The sequence below is a fragment of the Chlorocebus sabaeus genome, chromosome 8 (genome assembly GCF_047675955.1).
Source record: "Chlorocebus sabaeus isolate Y175 chromosome 8, mChlSab1.0.hap1, whole genome shotgun sequence".
In the NCBI taxonomy this organism is placed as follows: Eukaryota; Metazoa; Chordata; class Mammalia; order Primates; family Cercopithecidae; genus Chlorocebus; species Chlorocebus sabaeus.
In genome coordinates, this window is record NC_132911.1 from 147,794,322 (window position 1) to 147,812,608 (window position 18,287).

Sequence of the window (18,287 nt, forward strand, 5' to 3'; positions counted from 1 at the left end):
TGAGCAGCTGGGTGGGGGGCTCTGTAGGCCTCTGGAGTCTGGGAAGAGATCCCCATGCCATGCTTTCCTGACCACTGAGGCTCAGGGTCCAGGTCCACTCTTCGGTACCACTGGGGTCTGGCTGGGGGAGCCCCACCTGCTGATGAGGGCGTCTCTGTAGTACTGGCTAGATTGGGGCAGGTCTGCAGAGATACCATGAAAGGAACACTTGCTGGCTCGTAAGTGTCTTTAATGGTTTCAGTTTGTGGCCCTTCCCCCAACCCTGGTGACTCTGTCCCAGCAAGCAGTCAGTAGAGGTCCCCTGAGTTCGGCGGGGGCCTGGAGACGTCGGGCCTGTGAGGGAAGGGCCACTCTCCCCTTGTAACCTGTGGGGGTGGAGCTGGCTCATTCCTGTAGGTTCTGCCGTGCCCCCACCTCCCCTGCCTGAGCCACCTCTGGTACCTCTGGTGGCTGCTAGGTGGAAGCTGCGGCAAGGGGATCCCAAGTGCAGGGCCTCTGGGTGCTACACATCTCACAGCCAGGGCGGCTTGGGGCATTGATGAAGGTGCAGGAAGGGCAGGGCCAGCTGGGCTGGGGGAAGACAGACAGTTGTTGCTTCCCTGCTCTTTCCAATGCCCATGGCTGTCCTGACCCTCCCTGCCCAGTCCCGTGCCCACCTGGAGAGGACTGGGCAGGCTGGAGGCAGCTGGCTGGGGGCCTGGGGGTAGCCCCAATGATGGGGGAAACACGCGTCCAAGTTCCCCGTCCATTTTCTGGGGGCGCTGAGGGCTAGGTCCTGTGGCTGAGGGGGTAGAGCTCAGGACTGGCGGGCTGCACCGCACCTCCCACACCCCACCCCCATTGAGGACTGACCTGGGGCTTCTCGAGGAGCTGACAGCAAGTAGAGGAAAGCAGGGTCCCCATCCTGCCGAACCCCATAGGAGGCAAGGCTGCGCTCAGGCACACACAGGCACCGCCCAATGACCCAGCGTTGCACAGCTGGCGGGAAACCGAGCTCTGAGAACACCTGCGGCCAGAGCAATCAGGGCAGATGATGTCACCTAGGCTCCCCTGCCCCCTGGCAGGGCTCCCTAGACCCTGTGCCCACCTGTTCCTGGAGAGCTGCAACGGTGCAGTGTGGGTGGACCTGCAGGGCAACGTGCGCAGAGGACGTGGTGGATGCGGCAGAGGCAGCGTCTTCAAGTGTGACCTGCAGCCTGTGCCAGAATGTGGGTTGAGGGATGGATGGAGGACCTGGGAGGGTCACAAGGACAAGGTGAGGAAGAAGCCCCAGGCCTCACCTGATGGGGCCAGGTGGGAAGCAGGCCTCCTGAAGCTGAACGCTGAGGGCCACACGATGCTGGGCCAGGACGGCTGCCGCTTGGGCTGCCCCCTTCTCATCTCCACCTGCAATGGCCCGGGCCAGATTCCCTGCCAGCTCTTCTGTAGGGCAAGGAAGGGACAGCTGTCACCACTGGGGACTGTCTGCTATCCCCCAACACCCCCCTCCACACCTGTACCTCTCTCCATCAAGTTTCCAGGGCTCCTAGGAAGATCTGCCTCAGGTGTGGGGACTTCCGGGGGACTGGGCAGGGAGGCGGGGCGTGCTTCTGGGCCCAGGGCTGGTGGTGAGCTGCTGCTGCTGCTGCCGCCTACAGGTAAGATATGGGTGGGCGATGCTGTGGCCTCTGTCCAGGCCTCCGGGCCCTTGGTTTTCCAGAACCTTTGCCTTCTCCCTCACCTCAGCCCATGCCAGGGTCCTGCCTCAGGCCACACTTCAAGCCACACCTTCTCCCAGCCTTAGCTCTGGCAAGCCCCTCAGAGGCCCCTGCCAGACTTCTGTTAGTGCTGGAGCTGCACGTAGTTCATTTTTGGGAATTAGAGCCCTTTCAAACCCTTTTGCTGCCTGGCCAGGCCACCTTTCTTGGCCCTTTCTGCCAGCCAGGGATGCCTCACAGCAGAACCAAAGCAGGCCCTCAGTGGCCCTGCAGTCTGGGTGGCCTCTTGGAGCCCTTGGGGACCTCCCCTCTCCGGACTCCCTGACCCACACTTGGGCTGCCAGCACTCCAGACAAGCCACTGCCCTGGGCGTCTTCAGAGCTGGGCACCCTGCTGACTCCCCTCCTTGCCCCCACCCTCGTGTGAGGCCCAGCCCACTGCAATGGGGGGTCCCCACCCAGTGCTAACACAGCTCCTGTGATGATCCCAGGCCCACTGTATTCATACTGTCTCCCTACTACGATAAGCAGGGCCTTCCATGCACCCAGCGCTGTTTGGTCCTGGCACCCAGTGAGCCGCAAGGATCACTTGCACATGCTCACCTCAGGGTTTGTTTGCTGCTTCCTTGGTCACATGGTTCATGCCATGACCTTCAAATTTCACTCCAGTGTTGCCTCAATGAGGCCTTCCCCTGCCACCGTTTTTTTTGTTTTTGTTTTTATTTTGAGACGGAGTTTCACTTGTGGCCCAGGCTGGAGTGCAATGGTGTGATCTCGACTCACTGCAACCTCTGCCTCCTGGGTTCAGGCGATTCTCCTGCCTCACCCTCCTGGGTAGCTGGGATTACAGGCATGCACCACCACACCCAGCTAATTTTGTATTTTTAGTAGAGACAGGATTTCTCCATGTTGGTCAGACTGGTCTTTAACTCCCGACCTCAAGTGATCTACCTGCCTCGGCTTCCCAAAGTGCCGGAATTACAGGCATGAGCCACTGTGCCCCTGCCACCATTTTAAAAAGCAATCCTCCCAGCTCCACCATTCCCAGTCCCACACCATCTAACAAACTTTCTTTTTTAAAAAACTCTACAGTAATTTTATTATTATTATTATTTTATTTTATTTTTTTGGAGACAGGATCTCGCTCTGTCACCCAGGCTGGAGTGCAGTGGCACGATCACAGTTCACTGCAGCCTAGAACCCCTGGGCTCAAGTGATCCTCCCATCTCAACCTCCCAAATAGCTGGGATTACAGGCAGACACCACTATACTCAGCTAATTTTTTTTTTTTTTTGAGACGGAGTCTAGCTCTGTCGCCCAGGCTGGAGTGCAGTGGTGAGATCTCGGCTCACTGCAAGCTCCACCTCCCAGGTTCACACCATTCTTCTGCCTCAGCCTCCTGAGTAACTGGGACTACAGGTCCCCACCACCACCATGCCTGGCTAATTTTTTTTTTTTTTTGTATTTTTAGTAGAGACGGGGTTTCACTGTGTTAGCCAGGATGGTCTTGATCTCCTGACCTCATGATCTGCCCACATTGGCCTCCCAAAGTGTTGTGATTACAGGCGTGAGCCACCGCGCCCGGCCCGCTCAGCTAATTTTTAAATGTTTGGTATGTTGCCCAGCCCTGTACTTATGTTATATGTCTGTCTCCTCCCCTCTAAAAATGCAAGCTCCAATAGGATAGGGATTGGAAGTTTTGTTCATGCCAGAGGAGTACCTGGGACAGAGCAGCTGCTGAATACATATGCTTGGTGAATGACTGACTAAAGAGAGCCTAGCTCCTTTTCTAAACACTGAGTTGCTTGAGCCTCTCTTACATCCCTGTCTGGCTGTCTTCCGACCCCTCTGGCAGCTCTGCTTATCTGTTTGTGGGCTGCCCTCTCTCTGGGAGCCCCATACTACCTAGTCCTTCATGTTTCTCAGTCTCAACAGCTAACGCTTCCATTTAAGCAGCCATGTGAGCCAGGGGCAGTGGCTCACGCCCACAACCTCAGCTACTTAGGCTGAAGCAGGAGGATCACCTGAGCCCAGGAGTTCAAGGCTCCAGTGAGTTAGGATCACACTACTGCACTCCATTCTGGGTGATAAGAGGGAGGCTTTGTCTGCAGAAAACCTCCCAAGCAACTCATGAAACTCAGCTAATTCCTTTTTTTTTTTTTTTTTTTTTTGAGACGGAGTCTTTCTCTGTCACCAGGCTGGAGTGCAGCAGCACGATCTCGGCTCACTGCAACCTTTGCCTCCAGGTTCAAGTGATTCTCCTGCCTCAGCCTCCCCAATTAGCTGGGACTACAGGTGCACGCCACCATGCCTGGCTAATTTTTGTATTTTTAGTAGAGACAGAGTTTGGTTTCACCATGTTGACCAGGCTGGTCTCGAACTCCTGACCTCAGGTGAACCACCCACTTCGGCCTCCCAAAGTGCTGGGATTACAGGCCTGAGCCACCCCACCCGGCCACTAATTCCATCTTCTAAGCATCTCTGGAAACACCCTTCTCCCCAACCCTATCTGCACAACCCTTGCCACTGCAGAACTCTGTCTTAAGCAGCAGGTATCTGAGTCTGTCACTCTCCCACTCCTGTCACCCTCCTGCTGCTCTTTGGATGATGTCTTCTCACACAGGTCCTGACCCTGCCTGCTCCGCCTCTTCATGCTTGCCTCTCATGTTTCCTGAGGGTTAAGGAAGTGCCAGCTGAGGTTCCAGGGCTTCCTGGTGGAGGCTGCAGCTTGTGCTGGCTGGGCCCTCAGATGGTGCAGGAGACTGACTCCAGGAGCCACTCCAAGTACTCCAAGTTGGAAGGTGGATCCAACTTCCCCAACCAAGACTGGGGGGCCAAGGTTATTCCAAATGAGTATCCATTACAGGGCACTGACCATTCTGTCCTTCCACGGTGGCACCTCGGACTAGGACTGCCCACCGCTGAGCTTCCTGAGGGTTGAGGAAGTGCAGGCTGAGGGTTCCAGGTCCTCCTGGCGGAGGCTGGAGCTCGTGCTGGGTGGGACCTCGGATGGTGTAGGAGACTGACTCCAGGGGCCACTCCAAATTGACCTGAGAAGGGGGAGAGTCCAGGCTCAGGGAGTTCCCCCGCCCTACATCGCACGATGAGCAAAGAAACACAAGATAACATTTATAGGCCATTTCAAGGTCCTAAGTCCTGTACGCCTATCATCAAATCCTCACAATAGTCCTGTAAAGTAGGTCCCAGCATCACCCCCCATTTCACGGACAAGAAAAGAGAAGCAAAGAAACGTAACTGCTTAAGGGCACCCAGATGGCAAGCGGAGGGGCCTGGCTTTGGGCTCCGTGCCCTGCCCGGGCCAAGAGGACTGACTGCGCACCCTCCGCCCCCACTCACCGCCCCGGGTCCCGCGTCCAGCAGCTCCAGCCGGAAGCGCCCAGGCCGCTCAGGGTCCGCGCTCAGCTGGAGCCTCCGCAGCTGTGCCTCGGCGTCTGGCCCGGCGCCCAGCAGCCTCACAGCGACGTGCACAGTCAAGAGCACTGCGGCCGAGCCCAAGTCCGAGGCCGCCGCCGCCCCGCCCGCTGGCGGCGCCATCTCCGGTCCGGCCGGGTCCCGGCCCTCCGAGCGCGCTTCCGTGGGATCTGGCCGCTAAGCGTCTCCGCCCGTCGGAAACCCTGGCCGCAAGCCTAGAGTTCCGGGCGCGCACAGAGCGTCGGCCTTGGGACGGCGCCGAGTTGTGCACCCTGGCCAAGCCTGCCCCGCTGGCTTTGCCCAGAAATGGACACGGCCCACGGGCTGGGCAAGGCCGGCGGCGTGTACGAGGCTGGGGCAGGGCGGCGGAGGCGCTCACATTTGAGCTGGTCTTTGGGGGCGAAGGGTAAGGGGCCGAAGCACCGGCCACAACTGAAGAAGGACGCTGCCTCTTCGCCCCAGGGGCTCGGCGGGTGGAGATGCAGACGGCCAGCGACTATCCCAGCGCCTGGCGGCAGCTGGACATCGCTTCCGGGACCTCCGATGGGCAGCCACCTTCGCCCGCAGACCGCAGCCCCCGCCACGCCCACACGACGCACTAGGTTGGCCCGTGCCTCTCTGGTTAAGGGGTCGACCCCCTCGGGGGCGGAGCGAGAGAGGCCATGGCCAATAAGCGCTGGGGATGGGCGGGTTAGTACGGCGAGAGGCGTGACAGACAGACTCCACAACCAGTAGACATAGAAAGCACAACTGAGTGGCGGGTAAGGCACCCGATTGCTATTCGAGCTCTCGATCCCGGCGACTGGAGCGGGCCATTCAGAGGCGCGGGGCCGGGCCTGGCGGACGCTTGTTGTTGTCCGGTCGGGGGAGGCGGAGGTCGCTAGCTCGCTCGGCTCGCTGACTCGCCGGGGCGCTCTGTGGCGGTCGGCGGCAGGTCGGTCGCGAGAGCGGGCTCTGTGCAGGGGGGCGAGGCTATGTCGCGGTGGCAGCCCGGATGGGCCGGCAGGGCCAGGAGTAACGGGACGTCGCCGCGGAGCTTCTTCCCCCGGATACAGTGCGGCCCGAGCGGAGGCCGCGGCGCCGCCCTCCGATCTTGAGGAGCCCGCGCTGCGCGGAGCCCGCCCCCGCCTGCGCACCGGCACCGACGCGGAGCGACCCACCCCAGCCAGACCCGACCCGGCGAGGCCAGATCTAACCCAGCCAGGCAGGTGGGTGTCCGCCCTGCGCCCCGCGCCGCCTCGGGCCTCCGGAACCACAGCCCCCAGCAGGCCTCGCGCGGCGCGCTGCCTCCTGGGATTTGTAGTTCCACCGCGGCTCGGCGGGTGCCCTACCCGGCCCCGGCGGGCGCTGCCTGGCGATTCTGCAGCGCCCCGGCGGGGTCGAGGGACCGCCCTCCTAGGCGTCTGGAGAAACTAGGCGCTTTTTCCGGGTAAAGTGGAGGAACCTCTAGCTTTCGTCTCCCCGGGCCAGAAAGCAGCCAGAACGAAAGAGCGCCCGCCCAGGTGACCGCAGGGCCCGGAGCCCCAGGTGTCCTGGTTCCTAACCGGGATGCAGCTTCTTACCCTGGCTGAGGAGCCCAGCCAGCCTGAGGGAGACTGCAGAAATCATGTCCCGTTACGGACTCAAGAGTTACCCCCATGGTGGCTGGAGCTGTTCTTTCGGGGTGGGGGTGGGGATGGGGAATGGCAATGGCAATGCTGAGCGACAAACTCAACCAGCAGCCCCAGGGTGAGCAGGGTCCCCGGTGGTCCTAGCCTAGTCCCAGAACTCGCGTGTTCTGCAGGGGGTGTGGCTGACCTGGAGCCTGGACTTGCCACCCTCAGGTAAAACAAGATCTCGTAACCTCTCCTGGCGGGGCAGAGAGGGGAGTTCCTGATGTGCAGCCTGGACAGAGGCCAGACTCAGCTTGTTCCCAGCGGCTCCACTTAGTGGGTAGGAGGGCTGAAGGCAGGGCCCCAAGGGGCCAGATGGATACCCATGGTCTGGCCTGTCACTCCCCAGGCAACACTAGCTCCTCTGGAGCACAAAGCCCCCTTCCCAAGGACATGAAGCTGTTGGAGAACTCGAGCTTTGAAGCCATCAACTCACAGCTGACTGTGGAGACCGGAGACGCCCACATCATCGGCAGGTGAGGCAGGGCGGGGGGCGCGCGGGGCTGGCATCTCGGAGGTCACACTGCCCCACCCTTCAATGGAACCTGGGGGAAGCATGCATCATGGTCCTCTCTGCATCCTATAGGATTGAGAGCTACTCATGTAAGATGGCAGGAGATGACAAACACATGTTCAAGCAGTTCTGCCAGGAGGGCCAGCCCCACGTGCTGGAGGCACTCTCTCCACCCCAGACTTCAGGCCTCAGCCCCAGTAGGTGAGCCATAGTGGGGGCTGCCTGGGGCTGGGGGTTGAGAGGAGGTGATGGGCCCAGTTGATGCTTCTCTCTGTGCAGACTCAGCAAAAGCCAAGGCGGCGAGGACGAGGGCCCCCTCAGTGACAAGTGCAGCCGCAAGACCCTCTTCTACCTGATTGCCACACTCAATGAGTCCTTCAGGCCTGACTATGACTTCAGCACAGCGCGCAGCCATGAGTTCAGCCGGGAGCCCAGCCTTAGCTGGGTGAGGGTCAGGTGGAGGGAAGGGACCCACAGCCACCCCACTGTTCTTCCCCACTTTCGGTAGCCCTGGGCTCCTGTCAGCCTGATTGTGACCTGTTCTAGGTGGTGAATGCAGTCAACTGCAGTCTGTTCTCAGCTGTGCGGGAGGACTTCAAGGCCCTGAAACCACAGCTGTGGAACGCTGTGGACGAGGAGATCTGCCTGGCTGAATGTGACATCTACAGGTGGGCCGGCATCCCTGCAGGTGGGCCAGCATCCCTGCAGGTGGGCCCCCATCCCTCACACCACCTGTCACCCTATACTCCCCAGCTATAACCCAGACTTGGATTCAGACCCCTTCGGGGAGGATGGTAGCCTCTGGTCCTTCAACTACTTCTTCTACAATAAGCGGCTCAAGCGAATTGTTTTCTTCAGCTGCCGTTCCATCAGGTGGGCACCGTCTGCCTCCTCCCCCACCTCTCTGTTGAGCCGATACAACTTCCCTAGCTGTGCCATCTCCACCCAGCTTTGTCCTCCCTGAACATCCTTCCTGGGGCCAGCAGCAGGCCTGGGTAGGGGGTCCTAAAACTGGTTTCCCTGCCTCCCCTCAGTGGCTCCACCTACACGCCCTCAGAAGCAGGCAATGAGCTGGACATGGAGCTGGGGGAGGAGGAGTTGGAGGAAGAAAGCAGAAGCGGAGGCAGTGGGGGTGGGGCCGAGGAGACGAACACCATGGAGGAGGACAGGTGTGTGATGGGGGCCATGACCCGGGTCCCTGAAACCTGGAGTGGGTACAACAGGGTGGGGGCCTCCTCTACTTGGTCTAAGTGGTGGCTCCTAAAGGCCCACTGTGTGCCAACCTCCGCCCAGGGTCCCAGTGATCTGTATTTGATGAGGAGGAGCCGAGGCCCCAGCTTCATCCAGCTTCAACCAATGCCTGGACCTGCCCGCCTGAGAGGCCCCTGGGGCCTCCCCAGCTGCTGGCCAGACCCTGGCGCTGCCATAGTCCTGGCACTGCCCAAGGCCATACCTGCCTAGCCCTTTGGCTCCATCCTGTGGATGCCCACTCACCCCTCAGACTCCTGCTGCCCGTGCTGTGGCCGGACTCGGCAGCAGGGGGCCTGGTGGGAAGAGTGACTGCCCTGCCCAAATGAACTGCCACAGCAGGGAGAGCTGGACCACAGAGTTTATTTTTGTATTTCTACTGGGCCTGCACACTCCAGCCCAAAGGGTCTGTGGCCGGAGGCCCCGCAAACAGGCCCCGGCGGTCACCAGCTCTGGTCTTGGGCCGGCCCCTGGTGCCCACCTGTACCCCCACCTCGACCATTTGGCCGCGTGCACTGAGTGTCACTTTGCTGCAGCTCATTTCTTTCCAATAAAAGTTTCTGTGACTTAGTGTGGACCTGGATGCGATGTGGGGGCGGGGCCTGCGGTGTGGGAGTGGCCAGCGGCATCTGGTATCCTAGCAACTGCCGCTGCCGGCCGTGACCGCTAAGTCCTGGGAGCTGTTGGGTTCTGGGACCGCAGTTGCAGAAATGGAGGCAGAGGCGTGGGAGGCAGAAGGCTACAACCTAGTTCTGGACTCGGACCTGTATGATGCAGATGTCTATGATGTCCCAGACCCTGGGCTGCTCACCGAAAAGAATGGTGAGGGGTCCTGGCCTCGTCCCACAGGCATCCGCCAGGAAGTGGGTCTCAGTCGGGCTTGGGTTCCATCCCCTGGAACGAAACTCCCCTGGGCAGTGCCTGGCAGGGCAGGGCCCCTGGAGGAGGGCTCCCCATAACCGTCAGGGTCGGGGACCTGAGGCTGTAGGTGGCAGAACTTCCAGTTCCCGCCCGCAGAGTTGACTTTCACGGAGCCGTCGCAGGTCCTGCCCTTTCTGACCAGCAGCCAGCAGTGGCAAAGCCTGACCCCGCGCGCCCGCGCCCGCCGGCTGTGGCTGCTTCTGCGCACCAGCCTCCACGAGGTCGTGGAAAAGGTGCGCTGTGCCCGTCCTGTGCCTCCAGGCCTCTTTCGGGATCTGGTCCTTCCCCTAGGGGTTCCCTAGGCCGGAGCAGCCCCAACCTTTGACGGCGGGTCCGCTCGCCCCGGCCCACAGGAGAAGAGAGCCGAGCTGCGCGTGGCGTGCCTGACCCATGGGCTGGAGCCACTGCGCCATCTGGAGGTGGCAGCCGGGCTGCGCTCAGTGGCACAGGACCCGGTGGGCGGACGCTTCGTGGTGCTGGACGGCGCGGGCCGCCTGCACCTGCACAAGGAAGACGGCTGGGCACAGGAGACGCTGCTGGCGCCTGTCGGGCTTACGGGGCTGGTGACCGTGTTGGGCCCGCTGGGTGCCGTGGGCCGTTTTGTAGGCTGGGGCCCCGCGGGGCTGGCCATTCTGAGGCCCAATCTCAGCCTGCTGTGGCTGAGCGAGCAGCGGGTGGGCAGGGCCCCGGGTTGGGCGCCCACCTGCTGCCTGCCGGTGCCTGACCTCAGGCTGCTGCTCGTGGCGGAGATGGACAGCAGCCTGGCGCTCTGGCAGTTCCGCTCAGGTGGTCGCCGCCTAGTGCTGCGAGGGTCACCACTGCACCCGCCCCCGAGCCCAACGGGCAGGCTCATGCGTCTGGCTGTGGGGCCGGTTCCTCCCCACCACGTCCTGCGCTGCTTCGCGGCCTATGGCTCGGCCGTGCTCACTTTCGATCTGCATGCCTGGACTCTGGTAGATGTGCGCTGGGATCTGCACAAAACGTGAGAGGGAATCCCCCTAAGGAGGGCCAGGCATGTAGGGGTACAGGGCCCTCACAGGCGATGTTAAGTACGTTGGGCTTCTCCCATTCCCCACTTGTAGCACCATCTCGGACCTGGCTTACTGCGAGGAAGTAGAGGCAATGGTGACAGCTTCCCGGGACAGCACCGTGAAGGTGTGGGAGGCTAACTGGCAGATCCGGATGGTGTTCGTGGGCCACACAGGTGCTCTGAATTCTCTGCACCCCGAGCCTCGGCCTTTTGCCTCCAGCCGCTCTAGGCTGTCCAGCATCTCTGCAGCTCTGGCCAGGCCTTGCTGCGCTGACTGCAACATAGGTTGAAGGCTCCCTGGCCTTCAGTCAGCCCAGTGACCTGCACCCCTCCCACAGGCCCGGTGACGGCTATGGCTGTGCTGCCTAACACGACCCTGGTGTTGTCGGCCTCACAGGACGGGACGCTACGCACCTGGGACTTGCAGGCGGCGGCGCAGGTGGGCGAGGTAGCACTGGGCTACTGGGGTCAGGACAAGCTGTCCCGGCGCGTGGGCCGTCTGCTGGCGCCAGCACGCCCGGGCTGGCCGGTGCTGTCCCTGTGCGCGAGCAGCATGCAAGTGTGGGGCTTACGCGAGCTTTACTCGCCGTTGGCGCAACTGCCCGCCAAGGTGCTCCATGTGCAGGTGGCGCCTGCGTTGCCCGCGCCTGCGCATCCGTCTCTGCCTACTCGCCTCGTGTGCGCGTGCACCGACGGCTCAGTCTACCTCCTGTCAGCTGCCACCGGGCGCATAGTGAGCTCACTGCTGCTGGAGCCGGAGGACTGCGCGGCAGCCGTGGCCTACTGCCTGCCGCGTGAGGCGCTGTGGCTGCTGACTAAGGCCGGGCACCTGGTCCGCGCCAACGCGGCGCGCTGCCCCATGAGCGTGCTGCACCGCGTGTGCCCACCGCCGCCCCCTGCGCCACAGCCTTGCTGTCTGCACCTGTACAGCCACCTCACGGATCTCGGAGGCGCCTTCTCCTCCTGGGAGGTCGTGCGCCAGCACCAGGGCGAGTTGCGCCCCAGCGCTGTGGCCTGCGCCTGCAAGAACAAGAACCGGTGGGTGCCGGAACCGGCGAAGGTCTGGCGGGCAGAAGGAGCGGCAGGGTCCGCGCCAACGGGCTCTTCCCACTCGCAGGTACCTGCCCGTGGTGGGGCACATGGACGGCACGCTGTCAGTCCTGGATTGGCTGTCGTCGAAGACTGTCTTCCAAACGGAGGCGCACAGCCCGGGCCCGGTCGTCGCCATCGCATCCACCTGGAACAGCATCGTGTCTTCGGGTCAGTAGCTCCCCTGCCAACGGTCAGGCCGCCACAGAGCCCCCCCTCCCACGCCCCCCCACAAGGCCCAGCCAGGCTCTGCTGCCCACAGGTGGGGACCTGACGGTGAAGATGTGGCGCGTCTTCCCCTATGCGGAGGAGAGCCTGAGCCTGCTGCGCACCTTCTCCTGCTGCTACCCAGCCGTGGCGCTCTGTGCCTTAGGCAGACGCGTCACTGTGGGCTTTGAAGACCCAGATAGCGCTACCTACAGCCTGGTGCAGTTTGGCCTGGGCGACAGTCCACGATTAGACCACCGGCCCCAGGACGACCCCACGGACCACATCACCGGTGAGGGGGCAACACGGGTGAAGCCCAGCCCCCGCCCGGCTCGGTGCCTGACCCTGAACTTTGCCCCCAGGCCTGTGCTGCTGCCCCACGCTCAAGCTGTATGCCTGCTCCAGCCTGGACTGCACCATTCGCATCTGGACCGCTGAGAACCGCCTCCTGCGGTAGGCTGGGAGGTGGGGAGGGCTGGGTTCTCCTCCCTCTACCTCGCACCAGAGCCCAGTGGCTGAACTGGATGGAGAAGGCCTTGTCCCTGCTGAGCCTCGGTTGCCCTGGGTCACCTCCAGGCTCCTGCAGCTGAATGGTGCCCCTCAGGCCCTGACTTTCTGCAGCAACAGTGGAGACCTGGTGCTGGCACTGGGATCCCGCCTCTGCCTGGTGTCCCATAGGCTCTACCTGCCTACATCCTACCTAGTTAAGGTGTGTGGTGAGGACAGAGTGAGCAAGGTGGGCCCCTCACCTTGCCCACCTTTGGGGGGAAGACCTGGGTTCCCCCAGCCAGGGATACAGGTTCCTTCCCCTATTCAGAAGATGTGCTGGAAGGTCCCAGACATGGTGGACGACCCTCCGCTGCCACTGACAAGCCAGGAATCACTGACTTCCACCCAACTGCAGAGGCTCAGCAACCTCCATCGGGCAGCCAGCCTCAGGTCCCATACGGGCCTGCTCAACCCTCCTGGAGGCCCCCCTTTCCCACCCTGGGTGAGGGCCTGGCTGCGTGGGGCCCTCTGTAGTTGATGCAAGCCTGTCTGAGCCTTGGCACACCCATTTGGGGTCGGTCCTTGTCCCAGCTTCTGCCCCAGCCCACTGACATGCCACCCCGCATCCCACCTGGGCCTGTCCCTGTTTGCAGCAAGGCCTTGTCTCTCATCCATCGTCGGAGGGCAACATCTCAGCACCTGCTGCCGAAGGAGGTGGGGTGGGCCCTCCTTAACCCGCCCTGCCCAGGCTCAGGCCCCAGCCTTCAGCCCTGGGGCAGGCCTGGGATCCCTGTGGTTGTCTGGGCAGCACGTAGCAAGGCTCAAGGAAGAGCAGGCTGATCCCTGAACCCTGACTCAGGACTTGGACGCCCTAGTGGCCCGGGACCGAGACCTTCAGCAGTTGAGGCTGGGGCTAGTGGTCCCAGCAGCCCGGCCCCCACCCTCCTGGCAGCAGCGCCAGGAAGGCTTTGACAATTACCTCCATCTGATCTATGGCTCTGGCCTGCTGGTAGGTGTGGGGTCTCCCCCAGCCCAGTCCTGACCCTGGCCCCTCCTCTCCACCCACCGCTCCCACCTGGTCTCTGATGGTCTGTCTGCTCCTGCTACCCTCCCAGGGCATGCAGTTTGGAAGGGAGTCCCACCAGTGGAGCCCCGGGACCCTCACAGTAGAGAGAGAGACCTGGGATGTGTGTGCCCTACCCCAAGCTGCCCACTGTCTTGCCCGGGGTGAGGTCAGCACTGCAGCCCAAACAGTGCCAACAGCCCTGTCCCCACAGGACCTGGGGCCCCTGGGCCAGCACTTCTCCCATCCTCCCCGAGTCACAGTGCCGATCCCACCCACCCACCGTAGGGTGCACAGCAAGGCATCCCAGGTAAGGCTTCCCACCCTCCCACATGCCTGCTGGGCCGCCATGGCCCCTCTGCCACCCTGTGACTCCTCCTATACCCCAGCTTTTGGCCCGCTCCTCACTGAGCCACTGCCTGGGTCTCAGTCTGGATCTGCAGCTGCAGTTGGAGCAGCTCCGAGGGAGGACGACTGTAGCCCTGGACCTGCCATCCTCCCACCTGCAGTGCAGGGTGAGGGACCCAGGCAGGTGGGGTACCACCTTCTGAGGGACAGAGCTGCAGGGGCACTGGGGACTGTGTTGTTCTGAGCCCCCATTCCATCCCCCAGATCCCACTGCTGCCAAAGAGACAGCCCAAGGAACCTCTTTCTAGCCTTGGGGGCTTCTTTCCTGCCACCGTGCAGCCCCACAAGGTGAGACCCCCACCAAGCTCCTGGAGAGCCACTCCTCTCCAGGCATCACTCTTGTGCCTGCCATCTCCCCTTTGCTACAAATCTTTGTGTCCAAATCTGACCCAAGGGCCATGCCCACCTAAAACCAGAGGGCCAGGCTGCAGCCTCCCACGCACCCCTCACCCCTCACCCTTCACAGTCTGTCTAACCCTGTTCCAGTACAGCTGTGTTTGTGGCCACAGACTCCTTACTGCTCTGGGAGCTGACATCAGGCAAAGCCAGGTCCCCCAGCCGGTTATGCCACACACTGCTTTCCCCCGTGGAGGCTGTGGAAAAGCAGGTCCCCTAGGGACTTTTCCTGGAAGATCAGAGTCCCTGCCCTTTAGAGGAGCAAAGTCAAGGGAACCTGGCCCTTCAGAATCCACTGTCTTCCCACCCTCACATACACCAGGTGCCCAGGCAGGCCTCAGCCCCTCCCCCAGCATATGCCTGGCACCGTCACTTGCCCAGGTGGGTTATTGACTCTTTGGACCTGGGTACCACCATCAAGCTCTTCGTTGCCCTCTCTCCAAGCTCCTTCCTTCCTCCCTGGCCCCTGTGCTTCTTTTAGACTTTCTTGTCCCAGGGCTGGACCAAGTTCTGTGAGGAGCTTGCGGGGTGTCAGGGCCCCTAGAAGCCAACACTTCCCCAGGTTTCCCTTCTCATTTGTCACAGCTGATGCTCACTGAGGGCCTCACCCCTGGTATCTCAGGGTTCTCCTGCCATCTGTGTTGAGAGTAGGGGTGCCAGCTCAGTCAGCTGTCGGAGGCCTGGCAGCAGAGCTGGACTGGCGGCTGAGGGGCTCTGAGAGGTTATACAGGTGACCAAGGTGGTGGCCAGGCTGGGGGAATCCAGGTTCTCAGCATTCCCTGCTGTGCCCACCTCCAGTACTGCCTGAGGCCTGTCTGCTTCCCCGGCTATGTGCCGAACTCAGTGGTGCTCCAGCAGATGTGGCTAAACGCGGAGGTCAGCGGCCTCGGATCCCTGACTCGGCTCGCCTCCCAGAGAAAGCTCAAGGCAAGGGACGGGGCTGGGGACTTTGCTGGTAGGGGAGGGCTCTGCTGTCCTTGCAACCCATCAGGCACCACCTCTTGCCCCTCTGCAGCCAGGGGCAAGCCAGGATGCCCTGTGGTTGCAGTACCCCAGGCCATCCCAAGCCCAGTGGCAGAGAAAGCTGCTCCAGTGGCTGGGGGATAAGCCTGGAGAGGAGGAGGAGGAAGATCAGAAGGAAGAGGAGGAGGAAGAGGAGGTAGAGGAGGAGCTGGACCGGGCCTCGGCTTCCCTGAGCTCGCACTCTAGCCAGCAGCTGGATTCCTGGGAACTGGAGGATCAGGTAGAGGCTCAGGCAGGGGCCCCAGGCCACCACGGGAGGTGGGCTTACACTGAGACCCAGACAGGTGGGACCTGTAGCCACTGCTGCTCCACTAGAGTACCGTGGACTGGACCCAGGAGCCCCAGCGGCGCACCTGCGAGACTGCCAGGACCCACCCTCATCCCTGGCACCGTCATGGGAGTTTGCTTTTGGATGAGCATTACGGGCATCTGCCCAAGTTTCTGCATTTCTTCATCTACCAGACCTGGTTCAAAGAGTTGTTCCCCGTCTTCAACCTGCAGGTTGGAGGGAATTCAGGATGCCTGAGAAGCATGGGTTAGGGTGAGGGACGTTAGGGTGAGGGACAGGGGAGAAGGTAGGGGCTGGCTTGGGTGTGGCATGGGAGCAGGACCTCAGCATGCTATCCTGCAGGCATACCCGGAGGCGGGCACGGTGGAGGGCCTGGCCTCACTGTTGGTGGCCGTGCTGGAGGAGACCACGTGGGTGGACCGTGTGCACATCCTGCAGGTGCTACTGAGACTGCTGCCCAACATAAGCAGTGATCTCCAAGGCCAGCTGCAGGGCCTGCTCATACACTTGCTCAACCTGGACCAGCCCCCCAGCCTCCAGGTGTGCCCCTTGTCCTGCCCCCCCGTCTTCCTTCCTGCCCACCCGCCCTCAGCAACCACATCCCCTCCGCCTGCCTCAGGACCAGACGCAGAAGAAGTTCGTGATGCTGGCGCTGCAGCTGCTCCTGGCCTGCTCCCTGGAGTCCCGGGATGTGGTGCTGGAGCTCATGTCCTACTTCCTCTACTCTCCGGTGCACTGCCGGTGAGTCGCGCTCCGGCCCAGCCCTCCCTGCCGCTGGGAAGGCCTCTGGATAAGCCACATGCATCTGTCCCAGGCCAGAGCTCAAGAAGCTGCTGCATGGGCTGGGCCTTCAGGACCCGGAAGGCTTCCTGTTCAAGGAGATGATGACCTGGGTCCAGAGCCCCGACCTGGACTCCAAGGCTGGCTTGCGTACTCGCTGCTGCCAGAAACTGGAGGACATGATTCAGCAGCTTCAGGTTGGGCTGGTAGGGGCCGGGGGTGCCTTGGGAACCCTGTTGCCTTCTCTGGCTTTCTACAAGTCCTGGGATCAAAACCAGCTGAGGCCACGGGCCCCTTGCCTTGCCCAGTCCTAGGCCTCCAGCCTCCCTGCCCTGAGCATCTCTGGAGATTTCCCTGTGCAGGTGGAAGTCACAGGGGGTGTCTGGCCCTGGGTGTTGAGCCAGGGACAGCCCTGGGACCTCCTTGTCAAGGGAGGGGGAGCCCCTGCCTTGGGCTGAGGGTCGGGCAGAAGGGAGTTTCAGTGGCCATGGGGGTGCTCAAGGAGCCAGAGTGCTTGGCCGTGGGTCACCTCCCCACAGATGGAAAGCTTGCAGCCAGTCTTCAGCCAAGTTGCTGGTGGTGCTGCCCAAGGTCTCCAAGACCTCAGCACTTTCCTCTCCTCCCAAGGAGACCCCATCGCAGACTTCAGTCGTATCTGGGGCACCCACGCGTGCCTCCGTGATGCCCTCGGGCACCTCCTGGTCACCCTCCAGCATCTTCAGGAGGCTCTCGCAGGTCTCAGAGGTGCCTTTGATGGTGGTCTCACCTGCGGAGCCGCACTCTCTCTCCCCGGAGCTCCAGGCCCAGCAGACGCTGGCACCCACGCGCAGCTGGGGGACCCGCCAGCTCGGTCTCGGAGTGCTCTCCGAGACACTGAAGAGCTTCTGCCTGGAGCCCGAGGCCCGCCTGGGCCCTGCGGGGCCTGCTCAGCTGCCCGAAGAGCCGCCGCTGCTGGAGGAGACCGACTGGTCGCACTCGCAGCTGCTGGACTTGGGCCCCATAGACGCGCTCAATTTCTTCTGTCAGCAGCTGCGGGCGCAGCAGCGGAGCTGGCTCCAGGAGGAGGCTGCGCATCCGCACCCGCCGGTGCCCGACATGGTGGTGCCACCACCCCGGGAGCACTGGTGCGCGGGGCCTGCGTCGGCGGGGCCTGCGTGGGGTGGCCAAGCGTGGGGCGGCCAAGCATGGGGCTGGGCCGGCTAAACCCTCCTCTTTGACTCCAGGCACCACCCCATCCTCCGGCTGCAGGAGGCCAAGGCGCAGAGGTCCGCGAGGTCCGCCATGAGACTGAGGGGTGAGTGGGGCCCGGGGTGGAGACTGGGCCCCCATCCCGCCCCAGACCCCAGGCCTCACAAGCCTCCGCCTGCCCCCAGGCCTGATGCCTTCCCGGCTCTGTGCGGGCCGCACCCTGAACGGCCCCATCCGGACGCTGAAGCTGCCGCTGCCACGTGTGGAGCCGCAGCCTTTCCCCCGGGACTGGCCCACGCCCCCACGCCCACGGCCCCCGCGGCTTCTGCAGCCCGCCTTGCAGCGCTACTTTCTGCCAGAGGACGCGGACCCTGACACCTATGGCTGACCGGGCTGGTGGCCTCAGCCTGCCTGGCTCTGGGGCCTGCCATTGGTATTCGGCCAAGGCCTGCATCGGGAATAAAGTCCAGAGAATTTCTTTCCGCAGAATGCCGCCTGCTTTGGAGGGCCCTGGGGTGCGCAGGGCGTGCGGGCGTGCGGCCTGAGCCCACAGTGGCGGCAGAAGGCGGGAGCCGGAGGCCTGGGAGGTGGCCATCATGGGCACCAGCGTTCCTGGAGGGGTGGCCGGCCTAGGGCAGAGGAGGCCCATAGCGGGGCCCCATCCGCTGGGCACGGAGCAAACGTTTTCTGGTCAAGTACTAGGTGTGGAGATGCGGGCTGACCTTAGAGAACGCGTCCTGTGCCAGCCCACAGCCCGGTGTGGAGGGGAGTCCTGGAGGGCCTGGGAGGTCACAGACTGGGCCTTCCGGGTCGACACAGGTGAGACCAGGAGTTTGCAGACCTTGCTTTCGTTACTTTTGTT

General features: G+C 62.5%; 3 protein-coding genes across 8 annotated transcripts; 2 read left to right on the forward strand and 1 right to left on the reverse strand.

The window, feature by feature from the left end:
• Positions 1-212: 212 nt before the first annotated feature.
• SHARPIN (SHANK associated RH domain interactor) lies at positions 213-5,259 on the reverse strand. 4 transcript variants are annotated; one of them, XM_073018502.1, is made up of 9 exons: positions 5,054-5,259; positions 4,572-4,746; positions 1,500-1,631; positions 1,281-1,419; positions 1,088-1,196; positions 853-1,006; positions 657-781; positions 442-570; positions 213-365 (listed from the first exon to the last, which is right to left on the reverse strand). In XM_073018502.1, the coding sequence occupies exons 1-8, from the start codon at positions 5,249-5,251 to the stop codon at positions 454-456; spliced, it is 1,149 nt and encodes a 382-aa protein (XP_072874603.1). In that variant the 5' UTR covers positions 5,252-5,259; the 3' UTR covers positions 213-365; positions 442-453. The 4 variants fall into 4 exon arrangements, with proteins under 4 accessions (XP_072874603.1, XP_037855928.1, XP_037855924.1 ...); XM_038000000.2 differs by having other exon boundaries at positions 657-775; positions 1,281-1,422; XM_037999996.2 differs by having other exon boundaries at positions 1,281-1,422.
• Positions 5,260-6,225: 966 nt separating this feature from the next.
• On the forward strand, positions 6,226-9,112 carry MAF1 (MAF1 homolog, negative regulator of RNA polymerase III). Of its 3 annotated transcripts, none has more exons than XM_008001883.3 (8): positions 6,226-6,336; positions 7,130-7,256; positions 7,367-7,495; positions 7,574-7,739; positions 7,841-7,962; positions 8,048-8,167; positions 8,329-8,463; positions 8,588-9,112. In XM_008001883.3, exons 2-8 carry the CDS (start codon positions 7,174-7,176, stop codon positions 8,607-8,609), a joined length of 777 nt encoding a protein of 258 aa, XP_008000074.1. In that variant the 5' UTR covers positions 6,226-6,336; positions 7,130-7,173; the 3' UTR covers positions 8,610-9,112. The 3 variants fall into 3 exon arrangements, with proteins under 3 accessions (XP_008000074.1, XP_008000075.1, XP_072874606.1); XM_008001884.3 differs by lacking the exon at positions 6,226-6,336 and adding an exon at positions 6,364-6,630; XM_073018505.1 differs by lacking the exon at positions 6,226-6,336 and adding an exon at positions 6,912-6,951.
• A 120-nt stretch (positions 9,113-9,232) lies between these two features.
• On the forward strand, positions 9,233-17,908 carry WDR97 (WD repeat domain 97). The gene is made up of 24 exons (XM_038000002.2): positions 9,233-9,364; positions 9,560-9,696; positions 9,817-10,445; positions 10,546-10,667; positions 10,832-11,531; positions 11,611-11,753; positions 11,845-12,081; positions 12,152-12,242; positions 12,366-12,498; positions 12,607-12,728; positions 12,932-12,992; positions 13,138-13,287; positions 13,394-13,651; positions 13,731-13,856; positions 13,954-14,037; positions 14,944-15,021; positions 15,161-15,388; positions 15,484-15,669; positions 15,800-15,997; positions 16,077-16,198; positions 16,272-16,434; positions 16,865-17,361; positions 17,461-17,531; positions 17,611-17,908. Exons 1-24 carry the CDS (start codon positions 9,253-9,255, stop codon positions 17,811-17,813), a joined length of 4,851 nt encoding a protein of 1,616 aa, XP_037855930.1. The 5' UTR covers positions 9,233-9,252; the 3' UTR covers positions 17,814-17,908.
• Positions 17,909-18,287: the final 379 nt, after the last annotated feature.

Bases quoted from the DNA above. Each gene is read 5' to 3' on its own strand.
- WDR97 (XM_038000002.2), top strand. From the start codon at position 9,253: ATGGAGGCAGAGGCGTGGGAGGCAGAAGGCTACAACCTAGTTCTGGAC. The intron at 12,499-12,606 runs GTGTGTGGTGAG...TCCCCTATTCAG, and splicing joins CTACATCCTACCTAGTTAAG to AAGATGTGCTGGAAGGTCCC. The intron at 16,435-16,864 runs GTTGGGCTGGTA...TCTCCTCCCAAG, and splicing joins ACATGATTCAGCAGCTTCAG to GAGACCCCATCGCAGACTTC.
- MAF1 (XM_008001883.3), top strand. From the start codon at position 7,174: ATGAAGCTGTTGGAGAACTCGAGCTTTGAAGCCATCAACTCACAGCTG. The intron at 7,963-8,047 runs GTGGGCCGGCAT...TATACTCCCCAG, and splicing joins GCTGAATGTGACATCTACAG to CTATAACCCAGACTTGGATT. The intron at 8,464-8,587 runs GTGTGTGATGGG...ACCTCCGCCCAG, and splicing joins AACACCATGGAGGAGGACAG to GGTCCCAGTGATCTGTATTT.
- SHARPIN (XM_037999996.2), bottom strand. From the start codon at position 5,251: ATGGCGCCGCCAGCGGGCGGGGCGGCGGCGGCCTCGGACTTGGGCTCG. The intron at 4,747-5,053 runs GTGAGTGGGGGC...CCCCCTTCTCAG, and splicing joins TGGACGCGGGACCCGGGGCG to GTCAATTTGGAGTGGCCCCT. The intron at 571-656 runs GTGGGCACGGGA...GTCTTCCCCCAG, and splicing joins GCCTGCCCAGTCCTCTCCAG to CCCAGCTGGCCCTGCCCTTC.